The sequence below is a fragment of the Ascaphus truei genome, chromosome 5 (genome assembly GCF_040206685.1).
Source record: "Ascaphus truei isolate aAscTru1 chromosome 5, aAscTru1.hap1, whole genome shotgun sequence".
Classification (NCBI taxonomy): Eukaryota; Metazoa; Chordata; class Amphibia; order Anura; family Ascaphidae; genus Ascaphus; species Ascaphus truei.
In genome coordinates, this window is record NC_134487.1 from 140,936,151 (window position 1) to 140,956,242 (window position 20,092).

At 42.2% G+C, this 20,092-nt stretch overlaps 2 protein-coding genes across 3 annotated transcripts in view; one reads left to right on the plus strand and one right to left on the minus strand.

Annotated features, from left to right (window-relative positions):
- SH3PXD2B (SH3 and PX domains 2B) overlaps positions 1-7,715 on the plus strand; it is a 133,278-nt gene extending 125,563 nt beyond the window's left edge. The window contains exon 13 of the mRNA XM_075600984.1: positions 2,166-7,715. Coding sequence (XP_075457099.1) covers positions 2,166-3,701 — 1,536 coding nt within the window. The 3' untranslated portion in view covers positions 3,702-7,715. The remainder of the gene's footprint in view (positions 1-2,165) is intronic.
- The window catches only part of NEURL1B (neuralized E3 ubiquitin protein ligase 1B), a 66,109-nt gene continuing 53,443 nt past the window's right edge, over positions 7,427-20,092 (minus strand). For both annotated transcript variants that reach the window (XM_075600986.1, XM_075600987.1), the window contains exons 3-5: positions 15,344-16,051; positions 13,439-13,558; positions 7,427-13,001 (exon numbers count right to left, since the gene is read on the minus strand). In XM_075600986.1, coding sequence (XP_075457101.1) covers positions 12,757-13,001; positions 13,439-13,558; positions 15,344-16,051 — 1,073 coding nt within the window. In that variant the 3' untranslated portion in view covers positions 7,427-12,756. The remainder of the gene's footprint in view (positions 13,002-13,438; positions 13,559-15,343; positions 16,052-20,092) is intronic.

The window sequence follows — 20,092 nt, forward strand, 5'->3', positions numbered from 1 at the left end:
TTTTGCATGGATTATCTTTACTTCTCCAGCTTCTTTCAGGATTTTAGTTGCAGCTCCTTCTTCCCAACCATTCTTCCCATCCTTCATGGATTTCATTGCTTTTGCCACTTCTGGAGCATGCTTCATTGGTGGGTTCTTCTCGCTTGTCCTCTGCTAAATTATGACTAGGGTTAGGTAATTAGCCGTGCAGCAGTACCAATACTATCCATGTTATTTAGTCATTAGCTGTGACTCATAAGTGCATATAAAGAAGATAAGAAAATAGAAGGGGGTGGCGGGTTTGGCAAACATTATCACACTTGTCCTCATTTTCTATATAAAAAAAGCATTGTGTATGTATATGCTTAGTAAAAAAAGTGTATACATGTAATCACCCAAGATTATATCACAATTTATTTATTTTTTACCCCCAAATGGATGTACAGTATATACACTCTGCTGCTGGTTTTTCATTTCAGTATTTTTTGTTGTAAATTTTGAATGTATTATTATATTTGTGGGCTGTGCATGTTAGTCGGAATTATTGTATTTTTGTTACTGCCCGGTTTTGTATTTCGGAATGGAGACCAGTCCATACATGCCACTTTTTTTTTTTTTTACATTGTTAGCGTCTGCCTTCCCGATGAAGATCCCTGTGCGGTCTGAAAGTGTGGGGTTTTTTTCCCCGATGAACTTCTAATACAAATTTTTCTGCGAGTTACCTGCGTGGGGCTATATTTGTTTTATCTAGCTCAACTCTGTGATGAATGTCATGACTTCTGCTCTGGGTGATGTACTTGTATATTAGTTATACCTGTGCGTGCACACAATAGCATTTCCATAATGTATCATATTGAGCTGTGCCTAATTTGCCTGTGTACGTGTGAATGATTTGACAATTTCCACCATTTCATATTCTACTTCTTAAAACATTCTGGGAGAGGTTTGGAGATTGAGTGCCCTCCCAGCATTTTTTATGAAATAGAATATGAAATGGAGCAGATTCGTGCATACCTGGAGTGAAATGTAGAAACAAATGACATAACAGTCAGTTAATTTATAAATAACATACCAGCAGTCATACAGGGCGAGCTATACTGATTTTAATGCTTCTCTGACACTACTTCCAAGATTGTTGTAACCCCCATCATCCTCCCTCCCACTCCCACCTCATCCTCTCAACCCCCTCATCCTCATCCTCTCAGCTCCCTCTCACGCCGCCACCACTACCCTCCTCATTATCATCTCCTCACCCCCCTTATCATCATCATCTCAGTTCCCCCCTCATCATCTCATCATCATCATCATCATCATCATCTCATTCCCCCACATCATCATCTCCTTCCCCCCCTCATCATCTCCTCACCATCTCATTCCCCCCCTTCACCATCATCTCCTCATCATCTCATATCCCCCCCATCATCATCTTATTTCCCTCCCTCATCATCTCCTCACCACCCTCATCATCATGATCTAATTTCCCCCCCCATCATCATCATCATATCATCTAATTTCACCCACTCCTCATCATCATCATTCCCCCCCCCCCTCCCCCTAGCTCTCTTGAGCCAGCATTGTGTTGCTTCTTACCTTGCCAGACAGCACCGGAACAGGAGTCTGTGGAACGGTCGCTGCCGGTGTGTGTCCGCCACCCCCGCCGTTCTCACATTGGTTCTCTCTCTCCTCCACTCGCCTCCCGTCCCCCGTCCGCGGCCTGTCCCCTCAGCACTAGCGCTGCCATCGGTTGCCGCTGCTGCCGCCGCACTCGCATATGCGGGCGCACTCGCGATTGCCGGCGCACTCGCTTCCCATTACCTCACGCTGGCAAAGTAAAATTCGCCACACTTTGCCAATTCGCCACAAGTGGCGAATGGCGACAGGGTTGCCCACCTCGGGATTAGATTGATATAGATATATCTTATACACACACCATCCATGCAGAGAGGAGAGGCTGGAACATGTGAGCTGCACACAGCCTCTCCTTTCTGATGCTGGCCTGAAAGGCCATCAGCCGGGCCTGAAAGGCAACTGCCCCCTGGCCCCTGAGGCTCGTATGTGTATTTGTGTGTTTGTAATATATACACACACACAAATATAAGATGCTGCTTTGAAATATAAAGTACTGTGAGTTGCAAACTTATCCTGTACAAAGGCGAATAACTTATCTGCATTTTTTTTCTCGGTAGGTGATAGAAAAGAATCATAGTGGATGGTGGTATATTCAGATTGATGACAAAGAGGGCTGGGCTCCTGCTACATTTATTGACAAATACAAGAAAACCAGCAGTGCCTCAAGGCCCAACTTTTTGGCCCCTTTACCCAATGAAATGGCCCAGCTGTGCTTAGGAGATGCTGGTGGGGAGAACGGATCTTTGGAAGAAGTCACTGGGCCATGCAGGCCCCTCCCTGAACCACCCCAAAATGGTACTGACTCTGGCGCAAAGTGGCCCAAGGATTGGATGTGGAAAGATCAAGGCCTCAAAAATGCTCTAATTGATGTACAAGAACAAGGGGTAAATAGTGGGTTTGATGAGACATCTGGTGAAGATATGGAGGAGAAGCCAAGTCTACCACCAAGGAAAGAATCTATTTTGAAATCGGAAGATTTTTCTGACCGACCAAGCATGCATCAGTTGAGAGCTCCCCCTCCAAAACCACCAGGCAGTATGATGGCATCTAACCCACCGAGACCAGTGCCTTCAAAAGAAGTTAAGAAACCGGAGCTAAAAAATGACAAAGGCAAAATGTTCCAGCTGAAAAATGAAATGGGGTTAGAGTGTGGGCACAAGGTGTCTCCAAAAGAGTTAAAAAAGCCTGTCCTAAAGCCTATCACAAACAAGCCCAAGTCTGAGCTGCCCATAGAAAAACCAGAGTGCATGGTCACAAACCCATTCCTGAAGGGAAAACCACAGGTGAAGCCCAAGCCAGTCTCTTCTAGGAATGAAGCTCAGGCTGAGGATAAAGTGGATATTACCAACCTGAGAAGCAGACTCAAACCAGCTGCAAAGTCTCTGGACAAATCTATCGAGCAGGAGTGCATTGGAAGCAGTGGGGTCAGTGAAGCTCCATTGTTTAATCCACCTTCAGTAGGGGCTGCTGGCAGACCCCAGGATAGACCACACCCAAGGCCTCCACTGAAGCACGATAATGAAAGCTCAAGAGAGCCTCCGTCTAAAGCACTGCCAGTACCTGCAAGGACTGCTGACTTTGAACCAAAGAGTGGTGTGGCATCAGCAAGAGAGCCACCCCAGAGGCCAATGGTGCCCCCAAGAAGGCCACCTCCTCCTAAAAAAGTGTTTGGATCAGGTGACCCTTCAGAGGTGAGATCACAGCAGCAGTCCCCTGAAATCAAAGCTGTCCCGACAAACAGACCAATATTGGTCCCACCAAGGACCAAACCATTTTTTCCTTCATCAAGCACTGATGATGGCAAACTGAAAAACAGCTTTGCTCCAAAGACACAGGCACCAAGGCAGGTAGAGAAAGCAGAAGTGAAAGAGAGGTCAGCCCATGGTGTCACCCCTTCTGAGTTTCCCAAAGAAACCCATTATGTAGCCATTGCTGATTTTGATGGGGACGAGGATACCAGCAACTTCAAAGAAGGGACAGTGTTTGAGGTGCAAGATAAAAGCTCCAGTGGCTGGTGGTTCTGCAGGGTCCTTAGCGGAGGCCCCATTTGGGAGGGCTGGATACCTTCCAATTATCTAAGTAAGAAGCCATAGTGGCGTCTAGTTTACACAATTCCATAGTCTCCTATTTTCATGTGTATTTAATTAGCTGATTAATTTATAGTTTTTACATAAGGCCTGCTTTTTTTTATACATTCCAGTTTTTTTTTACATCACTATTTTAGAACAACAAGAGACGAGCATGTACGTGGACATGGTTTATGAAGAAAAAACCTTCTTACACTGCCTTAGTGTATAAACAATTTGATATACTCTTGCTACGAGTAACACACTGAGCAGGGGGAGATTTGAGTCCAACCATTCCACCAACAAAATTACTGTATAAGGACATTTACAAATGAATAGATTATAATGGAACGACTGCAATGTGCTCTGGCCCTCAGGAACTCCCTCAGAGCCACTGTTTTGAAAGAACTTTAATCCATCAGGGAACTCCACGCTTGAGTAATTTCATTCACTGCAAGTGGCATTGAAGCCATCTCTCATCCTTCAGTGCTCTGCAATGTGTTGCTGATTCCTGACACTGAAGGGATCCAAGTTTTTTTTTTTTTTTAATGTTGAGTGAACCATCTCTACACAGGTATTAGAGGGGTCACAAATCAATGAAGCAGCCGTTCATGGCTTAAGAAGCTCCCTATGTATTTTAATCCTCACGGTCAGAATTAGAAGGTGCTACTTGGCCCTCACTCCTATATAACGCTTACTATAAACCTTGCACAGCAAAGTTGGTGCACGTTTCTCCATAATACTGGCTTTGTATAGGAAAGCTTGTATCAACTTGCATTACTTTAGTGTTTCCCCAGATATCATGTAGCAGTAACCTGTGGTCTTATGGCGCACAATAATTCATCTAACATTAAAGGTGGAAAAACCTGTAAGAATACGACCAGCAGGGAGCAGCAGTAAACCAGTTGTGTGAGGGCTCTATTGAAGCTGGTAGTAGTTGCAATGAAAGCAGAAGAGAGAAGTCCTGGATCTCTCTTCCCTTATTTTTCTTTTGTAGGAAGAACTTTTGAAGGGGGAAAGTGAGACCTAAACAATATGAACCCCTGTTTAAAAGTATTCGCAGTGCACTTGAGTGCAATATTCATACTTGTTTTTTTTTTTTTTCTCCCGGCGGGAGGATGGAAAGCAAGATGTAAAAAGTATTCAAAACGAGATCCAGGTTAAGAAAAGTGTCCTACGTGTTACCTCTGTGAATTCCCCAGTTCAGCAAGTATTTATCTCCAGTGTCCTGAAAGTTGTGAGAAAGCAGTGAGCCATCATTCAAAAGGCAGGGACATCAAGATTAAAATATCTGCTGGACTGATGGCATTCTGGTGCTGACGGACTATTTCACAGCTCATGTAAAATGACATTTTTATTTCTTTAAAAATGTCTGATCTATAAAAATAAATAAATTATATTTAAAATATTCTATTAATAAACCTTTAGGCTTGCATACTGTATAAAGGAGCAGTGCTCCGTGTCTCTTGTGCCATCACACTTACACCTACCTAACCCAGGGGTCAATCGTTATCCATATTGCAGTTTCCTCTCTTGTTGTTCTGTTTCCGTCGACAGATGTTAAATTAAACATCAATCAGGCAACACATGCACACATTGCACATTTCCAAAAGTGCTGCATTCCATTGAACTATATTATATCCTGCAGTATTATATAGCCTGTTGTGTCGCTCTATAAGCCAGGGGTTGCACCCCTTGATGCATGTTACCAGTCGCTTTGCCAACGTCGCCAACGCCATCTATATAACAAAAAACAAATGCCCACCTGTTTCTTTGACTGACAATATGTCCTTCGTTTCTCTCCCACCCCCCACATCTGCATCAAAGACGGTAGAGATACCTTCCATGCTCTTATCTAGTGAAAAACATCACTTACAGCATTTCATACAAAAAAAAACACTGATGTTGGTTGAAGAGAAAAACCGAAATTGTGTTCGGTAGAATGCATGAGAGCCGTATTCTATGTGCATAATCTTTGCTGGAGGTTCTGATCATGTTGGAGCAATGAAGCACTTGGCAAGCGTATGGTCATACAGTACAGGCACCTTTATTTGTCTGGGGAGGGAGGGATGAGGAGCGGGGAGGGGGGAGACAAAGGGAAAAGAAGCATTATTTCCATACTATTATTTAGTCCATTATATTTGTGATTGTGCCAAAGGGACCTTTTTCAATTCACATCATTGTGCCTTCACCATCCGTCTCCATTTTGGAATGAAGATATGTAATTTCTGTTATTCCGGAGAGCTAATTTTGGTGGCAGGCTTTGCACATGACCAGTGGGTTTATCACCTGGGGTTTCAAGAATTCTTGGGAGGTGTCACAAATGGTTGTGATGGCGAAACTACTCGAAAGGAGTAGGTTTACCAACATAATTATCTTTAGGTGAATGCCTAACCGCCAATGCAGTCCTTTTTAGATCGCCTGCAATTGTGCAGCCATATACATGTCTATGAATTCCTGATAGTGAAGACATTCTGCCCTTGATGTTCTTTTCTTCAGTAATATGACAAACCCCATTCCAAGTTAGAATAAAGAAAAAAAATCCTTCTATTAATGTGCTTTTCACGTCTTTTCATTTCAAAGTAGTACCATGAGTGACTCACAGGGATTCACGAAGCGTTGACCTACTGTAGATGGCAGTACATGCAGCGCAATGCCTCACATATTAGGCCTGTAATACTGTATAGTGCGTGCGTATCAATTATTATTGGCTGTGTTAGCCAGATGTTTCTATACTAGGGACGCGTGCGGCCGTGAGTGGTGGTGCGGCAGACCAGGGAAATTACAATAAAATTGTATTTTCGCACTGCTGCCACGCCGTGAACCAATCACAGCGCGGCCTAACGCTGTGACGTCAGTCACGCCCCGTAACCGCGCACGTCACCACTTGCACCCTAACAACTAAACGCGCACGCCACATGCATGCGCAACACTCGGTGCCCGCACGCGCAGCAGCGAGAACTATATAACAAGCCTCAGCTTAGTGAATCTCCTGTTAAGATCATTTTGTGTCGTTTTCTACTGGCTATCATTTTCCCCTGGAAAAAAAAAATCATTAAAAACCTTATAAATATTTGACAAATGTCAGTACTCTGAGCAGAATTTATTAAATAGATGTAATCCCAAGACCATAAGAGAAACTACAATAAGAAAAGTCAACACATTATAAAAAATTGGGACTGCTTTTGTATAAAATATTAATGGGTCATCCAAAATATGAGGTCTGAGTACCAAAGCAGAAAAGTGTGGACGCACTGGTGGTTTTTGGAGCAAGAGCTATAGCATCTATAAGAACAGTTTCTTACATCTGATGAGGAATGTTAGACTTGCGCCACTTCAGCTGTAGCACAGACTGATTAGTCTCGTAATATGTACACCCTGTAATTCCTCTCCTGTTACTCCTATGGACATTCACTAAGTTGCAAGCTGGGGTAAAATGTGAGCAATGTACTTTGAGACAGATGCAGAATGAAAATGCCTTGCTACATAAAAGCATTCTATGATTCTAATTTGACTAGTTGTAATGCTGCAGCTTTACCACTGGATGGCAGAGCTGTTCTGTAATAGCATTTATCACTCCCCACTCACTACAAGTACGTGTATTGTTCTGCTGTGCTCATCTTATGCTCATGGAAGTGTCCAGTACCCATGAACTATCCTTCTTTCAACGCACTCTAGGAACGCTGTAAGGTTATAACCAAACTGGAAGGTGATCTGTATATCCTATTTTGATGACAAAAATAAAAGCTTACAACATTTTACAAGCTGAATTTTTTTTTATTCGTCTTTGAACAGAAAATGGTATTGATGCAAAACAGATACAATTGCACAATGACAAAAGGAACACAAAAGCACAACACAAAATTGCAAGTGCAAAACAGACACAATCAATATAATGAAGTCTTTTACACAGACTTTCAGCTTACAATGCACCACAGGCGTCACAGTAATGAACCATAATTCAACAGTATATCTTTCTTCCTAAAACAAATCAATGAAAGGTAAAGGTACGAAAAACATCAGTGAAACATACAATTTTCACTCCAATATCAAAAAAGCAGTTAGTGGTAATTTTATAAAACTAACATGGATGTGTTAATTTTGTAACTTTTTTTGTAATTTTTTTTTTTTAACATTTATTCTGATAAAAAAAAGTGCACTAACACCCTCAATAAGGCACAGACAAATTTTCTGTACAAATGATTTACCTGTCCATCAAAAAAGTTACAAATCAATAACATTAATTCTACAACGATTGTCTTCCTGGAAAGAGAAAAAAAAAGGTGCAGCTCAGGCAGGGGCCGTTCACATGGGCGATGTCGGGCAGTCTACTTTTGGCTTAACTGCAGTGTGGAGGAACAACCTGCGCAACAGCTTTTGGGGCCATGGTCATCCCTGAAATGATCGTTTTAGAGTAAAGCTTCTGGAAACCACTTCCCCATGATTCCTTGATTGTTAAAATAAGGCACAATGAGGGTTGTACCATCATTTAATATCAATCTGAGAACCCCAGCAGGAGGATCCCTCATTGTGTTGGATCTTGTGTCCCTCATACCTTTGGGGCAATTGCCTGAAGACCTATTGCTCTACCCACATCATTGCTGCTTATGACAAGAGTCGCACCCAAGATGGAGAGCAAGCAGGCTAAACCAGTACACAATCTGTCTGAAATGTTACAATGGCTGTACTGGGGAATGTGTCGGTGGCAGAATGAATGTGGTTGAGACCTTCCAACAAGATCCAATGGGCAAGCCCAATGTCAATATAGTGCGAGGAGGTGTTAGTTCAATCCTATAAGGAAATCAATATGTACACGAAGAAAGTGTTTAATTTAACATGGGTCAATTATTTAAAGGATACATAGATATGACTGGAATAATCAGTTTGTGCATGAATGTGTTCTACCCCTCAGCCTGAAACTTCTGGAAACCACCACATGTGACCAGAAAGGGCTTAGCAAGAAAACACTTATTTAAGAGAATGTGCCAACATAGCTCCATGTGACTGGAAAAAATAGGAATACCCAAGTGTTGACCTGGGATTGATGTGTCACTGTGGTAAATGGCAAAGAGGAGCAAAATGAACAGGACATGTCAATAAATAAGTAAAATAACATGTATGTTTACAAATGTAGTTCCTCTAAGCATTCCACAAGTATTACAGTAACAAATACCATTTTAACTCTATGATTCACCCGGAGGGTTATGCCAGAAAATCAGTATATGTAAGATTTCAATTGTAGTAGTGCCGCCTTCTATAAAAAAAAATCATATTATACGTGTCCCTTTTCAGAAACCTTCCATTTACCAAACAATTCCTAGGAATTTCTACCAATATTCTACGCTGTCCTTTTACAACCAATTCATATGTACCATTTCATTGATTTAACCTCTTCACGTCCAGGTTGGCCTACTACACAAATGAGTTAAAGCCATTCAAACATCCAGGGCCCTATTTACCAAATAGTGCTATTCCATAAGACCACTTTTTTTTTCTAGGCACCCAAAGACGTCTTATGGCATAGTACCACGTAGTATATATGGGACAAAGTGCGGTGGGAACCCCCACGCCTGTGATCATTTCCTTTTAAAAACTTCCTATTAACCTTTATGCCTGGTAATCGCCAACATCGAATCCCAATCATCTACAACACATTTACCAATACTGGACTAATTCAGAAACCTCAGCAAGAAAGTAGCGTCTGAACACGGTGGCAGGAAAAGAACCTTAAGAAAATATGTATATCATTCCGTTGCTTGAGTCATGCTGATGAAGGTCAGGAGGGGCGAGATACGAGTTAGTTTAGTCTCGCTCAGGCTTTTATATCTCAAGTAGAAACCAGATCCAATAAGTTATACTGAGATCTTAAATCCAACCTGCAAGTACTAAAAGATAACAAGTTTGAAAGACAAGGTTATGTAAACAATAGAAAAATGTGCGCAACATGTCGGCACTTTCACCAGGGTGTATTTGGGGGTTACTTCTGACGCTTGTTAATCATCAGAGAGATGACACAAATCAGTGGCAGGCAAGGAGTATTTACCCGTTTACCTCGGATTGTGTGGCCGCTATACTGTAGGAAAGGTGCTATAATTGCACCTTCATTGCAAAGCGATTTGACCTCTGGCAAACTTCTTTCTGCCCTCTCAAGTCACCTTCACAAAATCCCAAAATATGTATTTCCTACACTTACTGCACATTCAGGTTTAAATAAGTAAGTCACTTCTAGATCTGAGATCTGTACCTGCTAACTGGTCTGTCTCATTTACAACTGGGAATAATTCCTGCTGAAAAAGTGGTTTTAGAAATATAACTCAATGTGACCTCAATAAAAAATACCATACAGTATGTACACAGGAACATACCATGGGGCTATTTATCAAGGTGCCCAGAGAGTCACATAAGCAAAAAAATGACAATTTGGTTTATACTGCACAATTAGAACATGGTTAAATGTATGGAAATTGTGTTCTGCATACTGTACTGCATATCAGGCAAATTGTTTCATTTTAGCATCTGCAGCACTCAATCATTTATCAAGAACCCAATTAGATTTTCCAGGTTATCCACAAAATAGAACAAGGCTTCACTGAACAGTTCAAAATATATACTGTACAGGTAGTCCTCGCTATCCAACATTTCGCTTTACAATGAATGGCATATCCAACGCTTTACAATGCTCCTTAAGGGCCGTTATCCAATGCCTGAATCAGTTATCCAACCCTCACTGCCACGGATTAACATGGGGCTCACTTTACAACGGTTTGACTATCCGTTACTTCCAGAACGGATTCCGTTGGATAACCGAGGACTGGCTGTATACTTTTATTCTGCTTTAGAAGCCAGAGCTATTTTATGCAGAGGCCATACAATCTAATTGATCTTTGACCAAGTCTTTTTGGATCTATGGAGTCAACGTGCTAAATATTTCATGTACGGCAGGCAAGTCTCAAATTGCGTTTACAATCCTAAATGCAAAGGTGGATCTAGAAATAGTCTGAGCGAGAGACGCTTCTTCCTTTTCTCTGTCAGGCACGCAGACCTCCTGTTATGTTTATACTGTTTACTTTGTAACCAGGGGCTTCTGCCTCCTGTGCTTAGTCTTGTATTTTATTGTTGTAGAAACAGAGGTGGTATACACCATCAGCACAGCTCTGGGCAAAAAAAGTCATTCATTAGTTCGAGTAACTACTGGAGCCGAGTGTCAAATAGCAATAAAACTGTGCTAGACCCTGCAATGCTGGACGGTAGTTTACTTATCAAATGTGGGATGCAAGAGGGGCCCATTTCAGAGCTTGGTTTGTGGCCTTACTAGAAAAAAACCTGCAGCTGGATGCAGAGACACGAGGCCCGATGTCACCGTCTGATGATTTCTGCCTTAACATGACAACTGCCTGCCATGGCAATTGCACCCATTACCGTGCGATGTGTTTTTGGGACAATTTATTACAAATGCTTGGGGATGTGTGTGTGAGTCCAAACTTTACCTGAAAAATATGTTTATGGAGATGTGGCAAAACATGGCTCTCCAATGAATGTCTCGGCATTGTTACAACCTATCAGAAACTCTGTGGGAGTGTGCAGTCCTTAGAAATACATGTGGTGAGCCATAGTACTAGTATAGTCCATTGGTTTATACAGCCGACACAAAAAATGCACAGGACATAGAGTAACTGCTAGTGCTGGGAATGGTTTATGACAATACTAAAGAATGGTGTGTTACTGTATTGTGGTACGGCCTTCTGATTGAAGGGTTAAAGAACAGAGGTGAACATACAGTTTCCATGGCACCATGAACAGCAGAACAAGTTGCAAGGATATACAGTAATGTACAGGATGGCCTTATCAGCAGGGGTATAGGAATTTTCCTCCAGCTATTGTAGGACTCCATTCAATTACTCTTTAGCGGTCGCAGAGCGGGTAGTTTATTCATATGAAATGTGATGAGCACCTATAACCAAAAGTTATCTTGAAACAGCCAACCAGTTTAGAAGGACGAACGTAACTTTTTCTTCTCATTTGCATTCGACCATGGGAACAAGGCACCTCCGGGTATATGTTGAATTAGGTCATATCCCCTTTTTGAACAGGGGGAAATGCTTTATTAGTAACACAAAGCCTTTCTGTGGTGGCTATACTGTATATACAAAAAAATAAACCCGGCAGCAGACTTGCATCAAGGGAGGGAATTTCATGGATAAGGTCTACCTCAGGATTATCAGAACATATCACCCTTTTCATATAAAAGTCCCTGACCCACAATTCAAGAATACTGGACTTTCCTTTCTTGTCCAGATCTCACACGTCATTGACGAACCATGAACCATTTTTAAGCGAATTAACGCAACATTATTTTGCACGTCCTCAACAATAGTTATTGTGGAAATACTAAGAAACGTGTATAACTGAGCTCAAATCACAACTTTGCAACCATTGCTGATTTCCTACCTCATGAAAGGATTTAACTAGTGTCTAATGGAATCAGTATTATGTGTACTCAAGGGATGTTCTAGCTTTTTGGGATCGAAAAGCATTAGGAAATGTAGACATGATTTATATGGCTGAGTGCCTTCATGTTATTGCAAGTATGTTGCTCAGTAGGACTGTCTTTGGGACTTTGCAAATCAAGCACACAATGGAGCAGATATCTAGCAAAGCAATTGGGGTCCACTACAGTACCTTGTGTTACTGCTTTTCCTGGTAGAATTATAATTGGGTAAAAGGGGCCTTGGGTGAGAATATTTTGGTCTAGTTGCACCCCTGAGAAAAGGCCTCTCGGCATCAACACTGGTGGTCAATCCCTCACTTCAGTAAATACACTCTGTAATGACCAATTGCTTTAGCACATAGCAATGTACACACCTATTCAACTGGACATCAAAGCAAAGAGTTGGCATGCCACCATGAGGACACAATAGCGCGCCTTCGCTGCTGCTTCATGTCCTTAAGCGAATCCCAAAGCCGAATTAGAAAGTATGGATTCCATGAAGGGAAAATCCCTTATTTTTCTTTTTTTGTTAAAACCAGTCAGCACAAAAATCCCTGCGAGGTCTCCGATTCCCCTGGTAAGAGAGGTATGTGTTTAAGGACGGTATGTTTTGATGACATCCTTTATGACCCTTCGGCAGATGGGGCAGCAGGCGTTGACCTGTCTCTTCAGCTTCATCCCACAGTTACTGCAGAGGCACATGTGGCCACAGGTATAGATCACTGTTTCAACCTCATTGTCAAAGCAAACTGCACACTCTCCATCCCTACTTCCCTGGGGTTCTGGTGGGGCAAACACGGGAGACACAGGAGGACTCAAAGGAGAACTAGGAGCTGTCACTGCAAGAAGAAGAAAGGGAGCATTACAGGATGCTCTGTGATTGCAAAATTGAAGACATACATTTTCAGGGTTATAATAAACAATGCTTGTGATGAGTGAACCCACCCAGAGGAATGTTCTGATACAGATAAAAACTACTGATGCGTCTGACATTACAGCCAAATAATGATGCTCAACTTTATATATGATTACTAAAAGAAGCAATCAATGAAATGCTGTCCCAATGATGACCGGATACTATATAGCAAATTGTTAGCTGATAAAAATGTTTTTAAAAGTTTTTAAACATGGTAGAAACAGAAATGTGATGCAGCCTCTCCATGTATTCCATTGTGATCCGTTCATTGTCAGGATGCAGCACTTCGGTTTTTAACAACCACGGAGAGCAGGGGGATATTGTATTCTATATATTCCGGAATAGGGGGCTTCAACTCACCCAGGGAAGACTCTGAGGCTGAAGAAGAGCGGTTCACACTGAAGGCCATATCCGAATCACTGTCATACTGCGAGCCACTGGGTGATCCAGAGGGGGACAATGCGCTGGACTGGACTGTGCCTGCAAGAGTGAGCGAGAGCTCAGTTAATGTATAAAATAACCATCCTGACTGACCAGCAGAAATGGTCATCTTGGGACATCCCAATTTTAACCACTCTAAGAAGTAAATTGATGAACAGAAAGAGCAAGTTAAAGACAATGCTCAATGTATGGTACTCATTTCTGTCATTTCTTTTTAATCTAGAAAGCTAAACTTCCATTCATTTTTCTTCAAAACCCACACGCAAAGATTTTCCAATAGCATGTTATTGTTTCCCAGACGTGTGATGTGTATCAATGTGTGCGTATACCCCTTCCCCTTCTGACACAGACCGCAATCCTGGTAACACACACTGCACGTTGCTCATTGAAGGTGAAGCAAGTCAAGCTTGTTTTTAAAATACATTTGTGTGAAACCTTAATATTATATACCCCCCCCTTATGAAGTGCTGACAGTGTACGCAGTGCTGTACATATAATTTTACAAACACAAAAAGTGTCTTTGCATGGAGAGCTTACTGAATCAGCGGGTTCACCCACTTCAAAGGCAGTGACAGTACCACTGAGCTTTAAGGCTAAGGCCATACAGCCTTTGCCCGCATGGAGGCGTGCGAAGGCTGTGACTTCATCCGCGTGAAGCGTGTGCGTTTTCCGTCCATGGTGGACGTGCTATGGGTGCGTGCCTAGGGGCGTCACGGAGCTGGTTCGCCCTCATTGGGCTAACCGCTCACGTGACCTTCCTGTCATGCCGAGAAATCAGTTCCAACTGATTTCTTGCGCAACGCGCACCCCTTCCTGCTTGCGCCCGCGTGGTCTATGCACACGATCAATGCCTTTAGGCAATGTGATTGCGCCCCTTGTGGTCTGCACACCTGTTCTAACCCATTTGCTGTTTGAGGGGAGTGTATACTCTGGCAGGAAAGAGGTTAAGGAGCTTAAATATATATATTTGTATTGAGTTTAATAAGTGCACACTGGTAACACTCATGTCTGCTTCTACTGCTGAGGATGCCTGCAGGGGGTAGACTGTGTGTGCTAGTGACACACACACACACACACACACACACACACTATCCTGGGCCCCACTGACATCTCGACAGTCTGCAAGGGAGTTTGTTCCCACACTATCTCCAGACCACATGCCTCCTGCGGTCGCCAGGCTGAGAGAACATCTGGGTCAGAGAAGACAGGGCAGGCACACTATTCAACATCCCAAAAATAAAAAGATAAATGAACGGGGAGCCAGGATGCTTGTCCAAACACAGGGCGGAGATTAAAGCGAAGGGGCTTGGGAAATACATTTGGTCTCATGGCATTTGTAACAAAGGAAACTGTGAAACCACAAGTCGACCCATGAGGGGGAACAAGGCAAAGATATGCAATGTAGTATAACATAACGTGTTGGGCAGACAAGAGACTTCTTTTAGGTTGATGCAAATGAAGAAAAAGAATTGCAGAGAGCAATAAACAGAGCCAACGTTTTTCTCCTGACTTACCCTGCTTAAGGTGCATCCGGTGGTGGTAATATCATTATTTAATATGTTTATGTTTAATTTAATAGGGCTAGGAACAAGATAAAAAAATAGTCTCTCTGCTTAGTGCTTTTTTTCTTCAGTTGGTGGCAAGATAAAATAAGCAGAGATATGTTCCTGTTACAATGGTTTTAGTATCCATCAAGATTCCTTATATAATACTGTATGCTTTACGTACACTCTATATTGCCTTTTACAGATATGACAGCATACATTTACAAGATTGAATTTGGCATATATTTATAAAAGGGGATGTAACCTGTTTCTTACTTACCCATAATCCTCAACTGGTTGACAATTCCATGGATTGTGAAGAACACCCAAAGGGGCTGGGAGATGTCCACACACATCAGCATTCCACGGCTGTTTCCATTAATGCCATGGTGAATCTCCCCGCTGGGCTGAAATGAAAAGCTATGGATATCCCCATTGCTGAGCGTGATCAAACCTTGGTGAACCACCCAGTACTCCTTCCTGTCCAAAAGGTAATCAGGGTTGGATGGGAGGTCATAAGTCCGTAATGTACTTGGATCGCAAGAGGTGATACCGAAGGAGAGGGAGCCATAGTAAGGCAGTGGCAATTGACCTGTCTCCATGAACAGTGTCTCGCTGATGTGCACCGGGCGCTCCGTGAAAACTATCGTCCTGTTGCTCTCCTGCCAGCTGGTGTATGCCACTGTTCGGTCTGGCGACAGGGTGACATCAGCACCCCGGGTGGGGTGGAAATGAAGCTCCATGTCCAGTAAGGTGGGCATGCCCTGTGCTCGCTGCCGCCGGTTTGGGCAGCAGGGTATGGCATGGTTATCGATGGCTAGAGGTGGTACACGGCCCAAGTTCAGGTTGGCGATTTTGGCCACCACTTGGTTATTCTCAAGTTCATTATTGTTGAAGTTGGCAGAGTCGTGGCTGGTTTGGGGCAGGCATGTGCTCAGACGTGGACTGCTGAGGCGGCCTGGGGGCATGGTCTCTGCAAACATGCTGTCTGTAACAGAGTTAAAAACACAAGATTTGATCTACATATTTTTATAAACTTTTTTTTTTGGAGTCGACGACAGACATTATAAAATGACAGTTCTTGTTTAGAAGTAGACATCGCTATATAGTTTAGTCAGCAATACTTCTATTCGCTGCTCTAACACACAAAGTTTTCAGCCAACTAACTTGTCTAAAGCAGAAGTGCATGGCTGATACTGCCCTCTGAAAATACAGGACATTTGCAGAAAAGCAGTAAAGTTTGAAGCCCTGTATACTACAATTCCATATATTCATAAATAACTCTATAACAGAAGCTCCAATTCGGATTGAACCTGTGTCAACTGAAGGCTTTTACACGATACCATATTGCAATGGGGCAAGACAAGGGTATTCAGGGATGTTATAAAATGGCAACCCAAGTATGCACACGTTCTGCACTACAAAACGCCATTGGTTATCAAATTAGCAGAGTGTCAGTGTATCATGCCAGCTCCTGTGAATAGAAAGCAATATACCATCCATTGTATTGTGATAAATGCATAGGAGTCAAAGGCACAACAGCTGCTTCATGTCAGAGAGTAGGGTTATGAAACCTTTTTGGGCCTGCAGCTACACCAGGTTTTTGTAATAAACAATAAGTATGCAAGCACATCATTTATATCTGTATCCGGTTAAAGGTGTCTGATAAAATATGAAGCAATGCTGAATATGACTTTACACTTCTAACTGGCTGGAGTTTCTTCACTCAGAGACCATTATTAAGTGATCTTATAAATGTATAATATACAGCTCCCCTCTGTCTGTTCCCAAGTATTAACGCCTTTTAAAAACCAAATGAGAAACTGGTGGTGGGGAGATTTCTCCTGTTGGCTTCTCCTGTATATTAATGGCCAGAGTAGGAACCCTTTTTTAGTATAAATACAGCATTTGTACAATCTTTTAGGGAGAAAATATGTCACGTGTTCGCAAACTTTTTAAATTTCCGTTTTTTTTGGCATTAAAAAAAAAAAAAAACTTACTGATCCAAAGGTTTGCAACAAGTGGGCTTAATGCTAAAAGTCAGGTCGACATTACATGTTCGGTTCATGGATTACTTTTGCTATTGAAATTCGATCGAGGGTTTAAAAAAAAAAGTCAAGAGGCTACTTTGCCACTTTTAAAAGGGGAAATGGCTTATTGTAAACAATTTGGGACGTTTTTCTAGAACGTGTTGTTGTAAAAAGTTTAATTAAAAAGACTTCTCTGAGTCCGACCGTTAAGCTCTTATCAAAGAAGCATCTTAACAGCCTATCTGATGGATGGTTTCTCTGAAGAAGACACTGCTTGGCATTGAAACGTTAGCACAATAATAAATTAGTCTTCATGTAAAGGTTGGTCTTCTCATCCCCTTAGAGGTGGATTAGCGGGCAAAGGATCAGACAAGGCAGAAGATCATCATTGAAAATAATGCGATGCTCTGCAGATTTGGTCTCCCTTCATTTCATTTTTTCTATGTAATGTGAGAGGCTGGAAGTGCAACAAGATACTCTGTATCACTATACAACACAACCATTTTCATCTGTGCGTGAGACAATACCTCAACACCCCCATCTGTGTTGCCCCAAAGGTGGACAGGCTGATGGGGCTCTCCAAGAGCAGCTCCCCTCTGTGCAGGACCAGCATGATAAGGGTTACCATTTGCTTGTACTTTGTGGAACGTCAACCCCACCCACTGGAATGTTAATGAGCCAAGAAGACAAAGAACTTTGTATTCACAGCTGCATTGAATGTCAACACCCCCAGTGTACATCTGCGTTGCCCCAAAGGCTGACAGCCTTTGGCGCAGTTAATGGGTGTGAGCCATTCGCTGATGTTAAAGCTGCTCTATTTCAATCTGAAACTCACCAGCCCCTTCATCCCTTGTAACCAATTTTCCAACTTTGTCCATGAAATGCCTGGGAATTTACTGAATAACCCTGTTCTTTTAATGTAACTATGTATTTTTTATAACTCTGTGCCCAGGACATACTTAAAAATGAGAGGTAACAATGTATTATTTCCGGGTAAAACATTTTTATAAATAAAAATAAACACCTTCACATCATTGTTGGTTTTTAAAAAAAAAACTTTTAAGGGCAAGAGTTTGCTCTGATTTATAAGGATAATGAAGTTTTGTAAACAGAGCGTGCAAAGATATTGTACTTAAAAATACCATGCCGGTTGATAAAAAAAAAAATGCCAAAGCAATGTCACAATAGATAAGAAATTGTATATAAAAAGGGCTGAAGGAGCGGCTCAGTGAGTAAAGAAACTGACTCTAGCACTGAGTTTGAAGCAGGGGAACCTGGTACAATTCCCGGTGTCGGATCCTTGTGACCTTGGGCAAGTCACTTTATCTCCCTGTGCCTCAGGCACCAAAAACAGATTATAAGCTCCACGGGGCAGGGACTTGTGTCTGCAAAATGTCTCTGTAAAGTGCTACGTAAAACTAGCAGCGCTATACAAGAACATGCTATAATTATTATATTATTAAGTGCATGTTGTGTCCTTTGATCTACTACATATAAACCAATATTATGTGTATACTGTAGTCTGAGAAAGCGTTCCATGCTTTTAGAGAACACATCTAGAAAAGCTTTACTAGAAGAAGAATGTCCTAGTTTCTCTGACATGCACTGTTTACCTTCAGTGAAAGATCGCCCAAATTCTGGGAATGTTAATACAGAAAGCTCTGTTCTTCAAAGGCTTGTTGTAAATCTGCACAAGTTTGTTTTTTTTACGAGCCGTTTAATTTTTGGTCGGCACCATTTGCTAAAACTTAGTGACCTTTCTTGTGCTTTCCACTGGCTTTACCAATCGTATGAATTACAGAACTGGATCTGGGTTCCTTGAAGGTTGTGGTACATTTTACTGTACAAACATTGAAGATATTCATACAGTAGACGTTGCTATACACCAGATTTCAAAACTATATAGGTCCGTTCTTCAATACCCACAACATAAAAATGATCAAGTTTAATAGAGGACCAACATATTGAATCCAAAAGATCAAATATTTGCCTTCATGATCTTGAAGCCTCACAGCACCGTGAGATAACAGATCTTTCCAAATGTAACATTTACCTACAGTAGCACTGGGATGTGAAAAGATGTCAAATTCCTAACCATAAAGCAAACCTTTCTGTCCCTTTATATTCTTCTTCTTGCTTCCCGACATGGAGTGTCATACGTTAGAGATCATTTACCATGGTCTAGTATGTGACCATAGATGTCTCAGTCTACAGAGGGAAGACTCAACAGGCCTTACCGTTAACAGCAATCCTATGAGCTAGTGCCTATGTAAAATGGCAGACGAGATTGATAATTTCTCAAAGTCTCTGTAATCTTAATGCCTTCACAAGCTGCCTCCAGAAGGACACAGAGCCTGGAAACGATAAACATGACACTAATGTGGATAGAAAAAAATGGGAAAATGATCCCAACTTCCGTGCTACAAACACTTGGTGTATCTGAGAAAGTCAGTTAGATTATAAATATTGATGAAGAGATCGCAGAGGTATAACCGGAATCAGAATACCAAAGGGAAATGAAAGTCCATCCAATAAGCCAATGGTGTGAGGAATAATGCGGCAGCCACCTCACCCGATATCATAATGGAGGCAGAAGACAGCGGGGAAAGACAAGATGATCCGACCACCCGAGAGTGGAGCCCCGCAGCAACGGAGCGCCCCTCGACGGGGCGCCTGTGTCATCTCCCGCTCAAACGCTGCCGGTGAGTGGACCGCACTGGCGAAGGAGGAAGAAAAGCTGCTGCAGGGAAGTACTCACGATGCAGGTAGGCAGCTATTGTGATGCCTTGAATCCGGAAGGAGTGAATCAATACCAATAGGGTGAGCAAACATAGAAGGGTAGGAGGCAGAACACAGCAAGAAAAAGTTACGGGCTGGAGGCAAAAATAAAATTGGTTATTTATTCGACATAATAGCCACAAAAATCGGACACAGAGTTCTCCGACGCGTTTCTCGCCGTGGAGGCGCTTTATCAAAGAGTAACTCACATTCTAGTAATC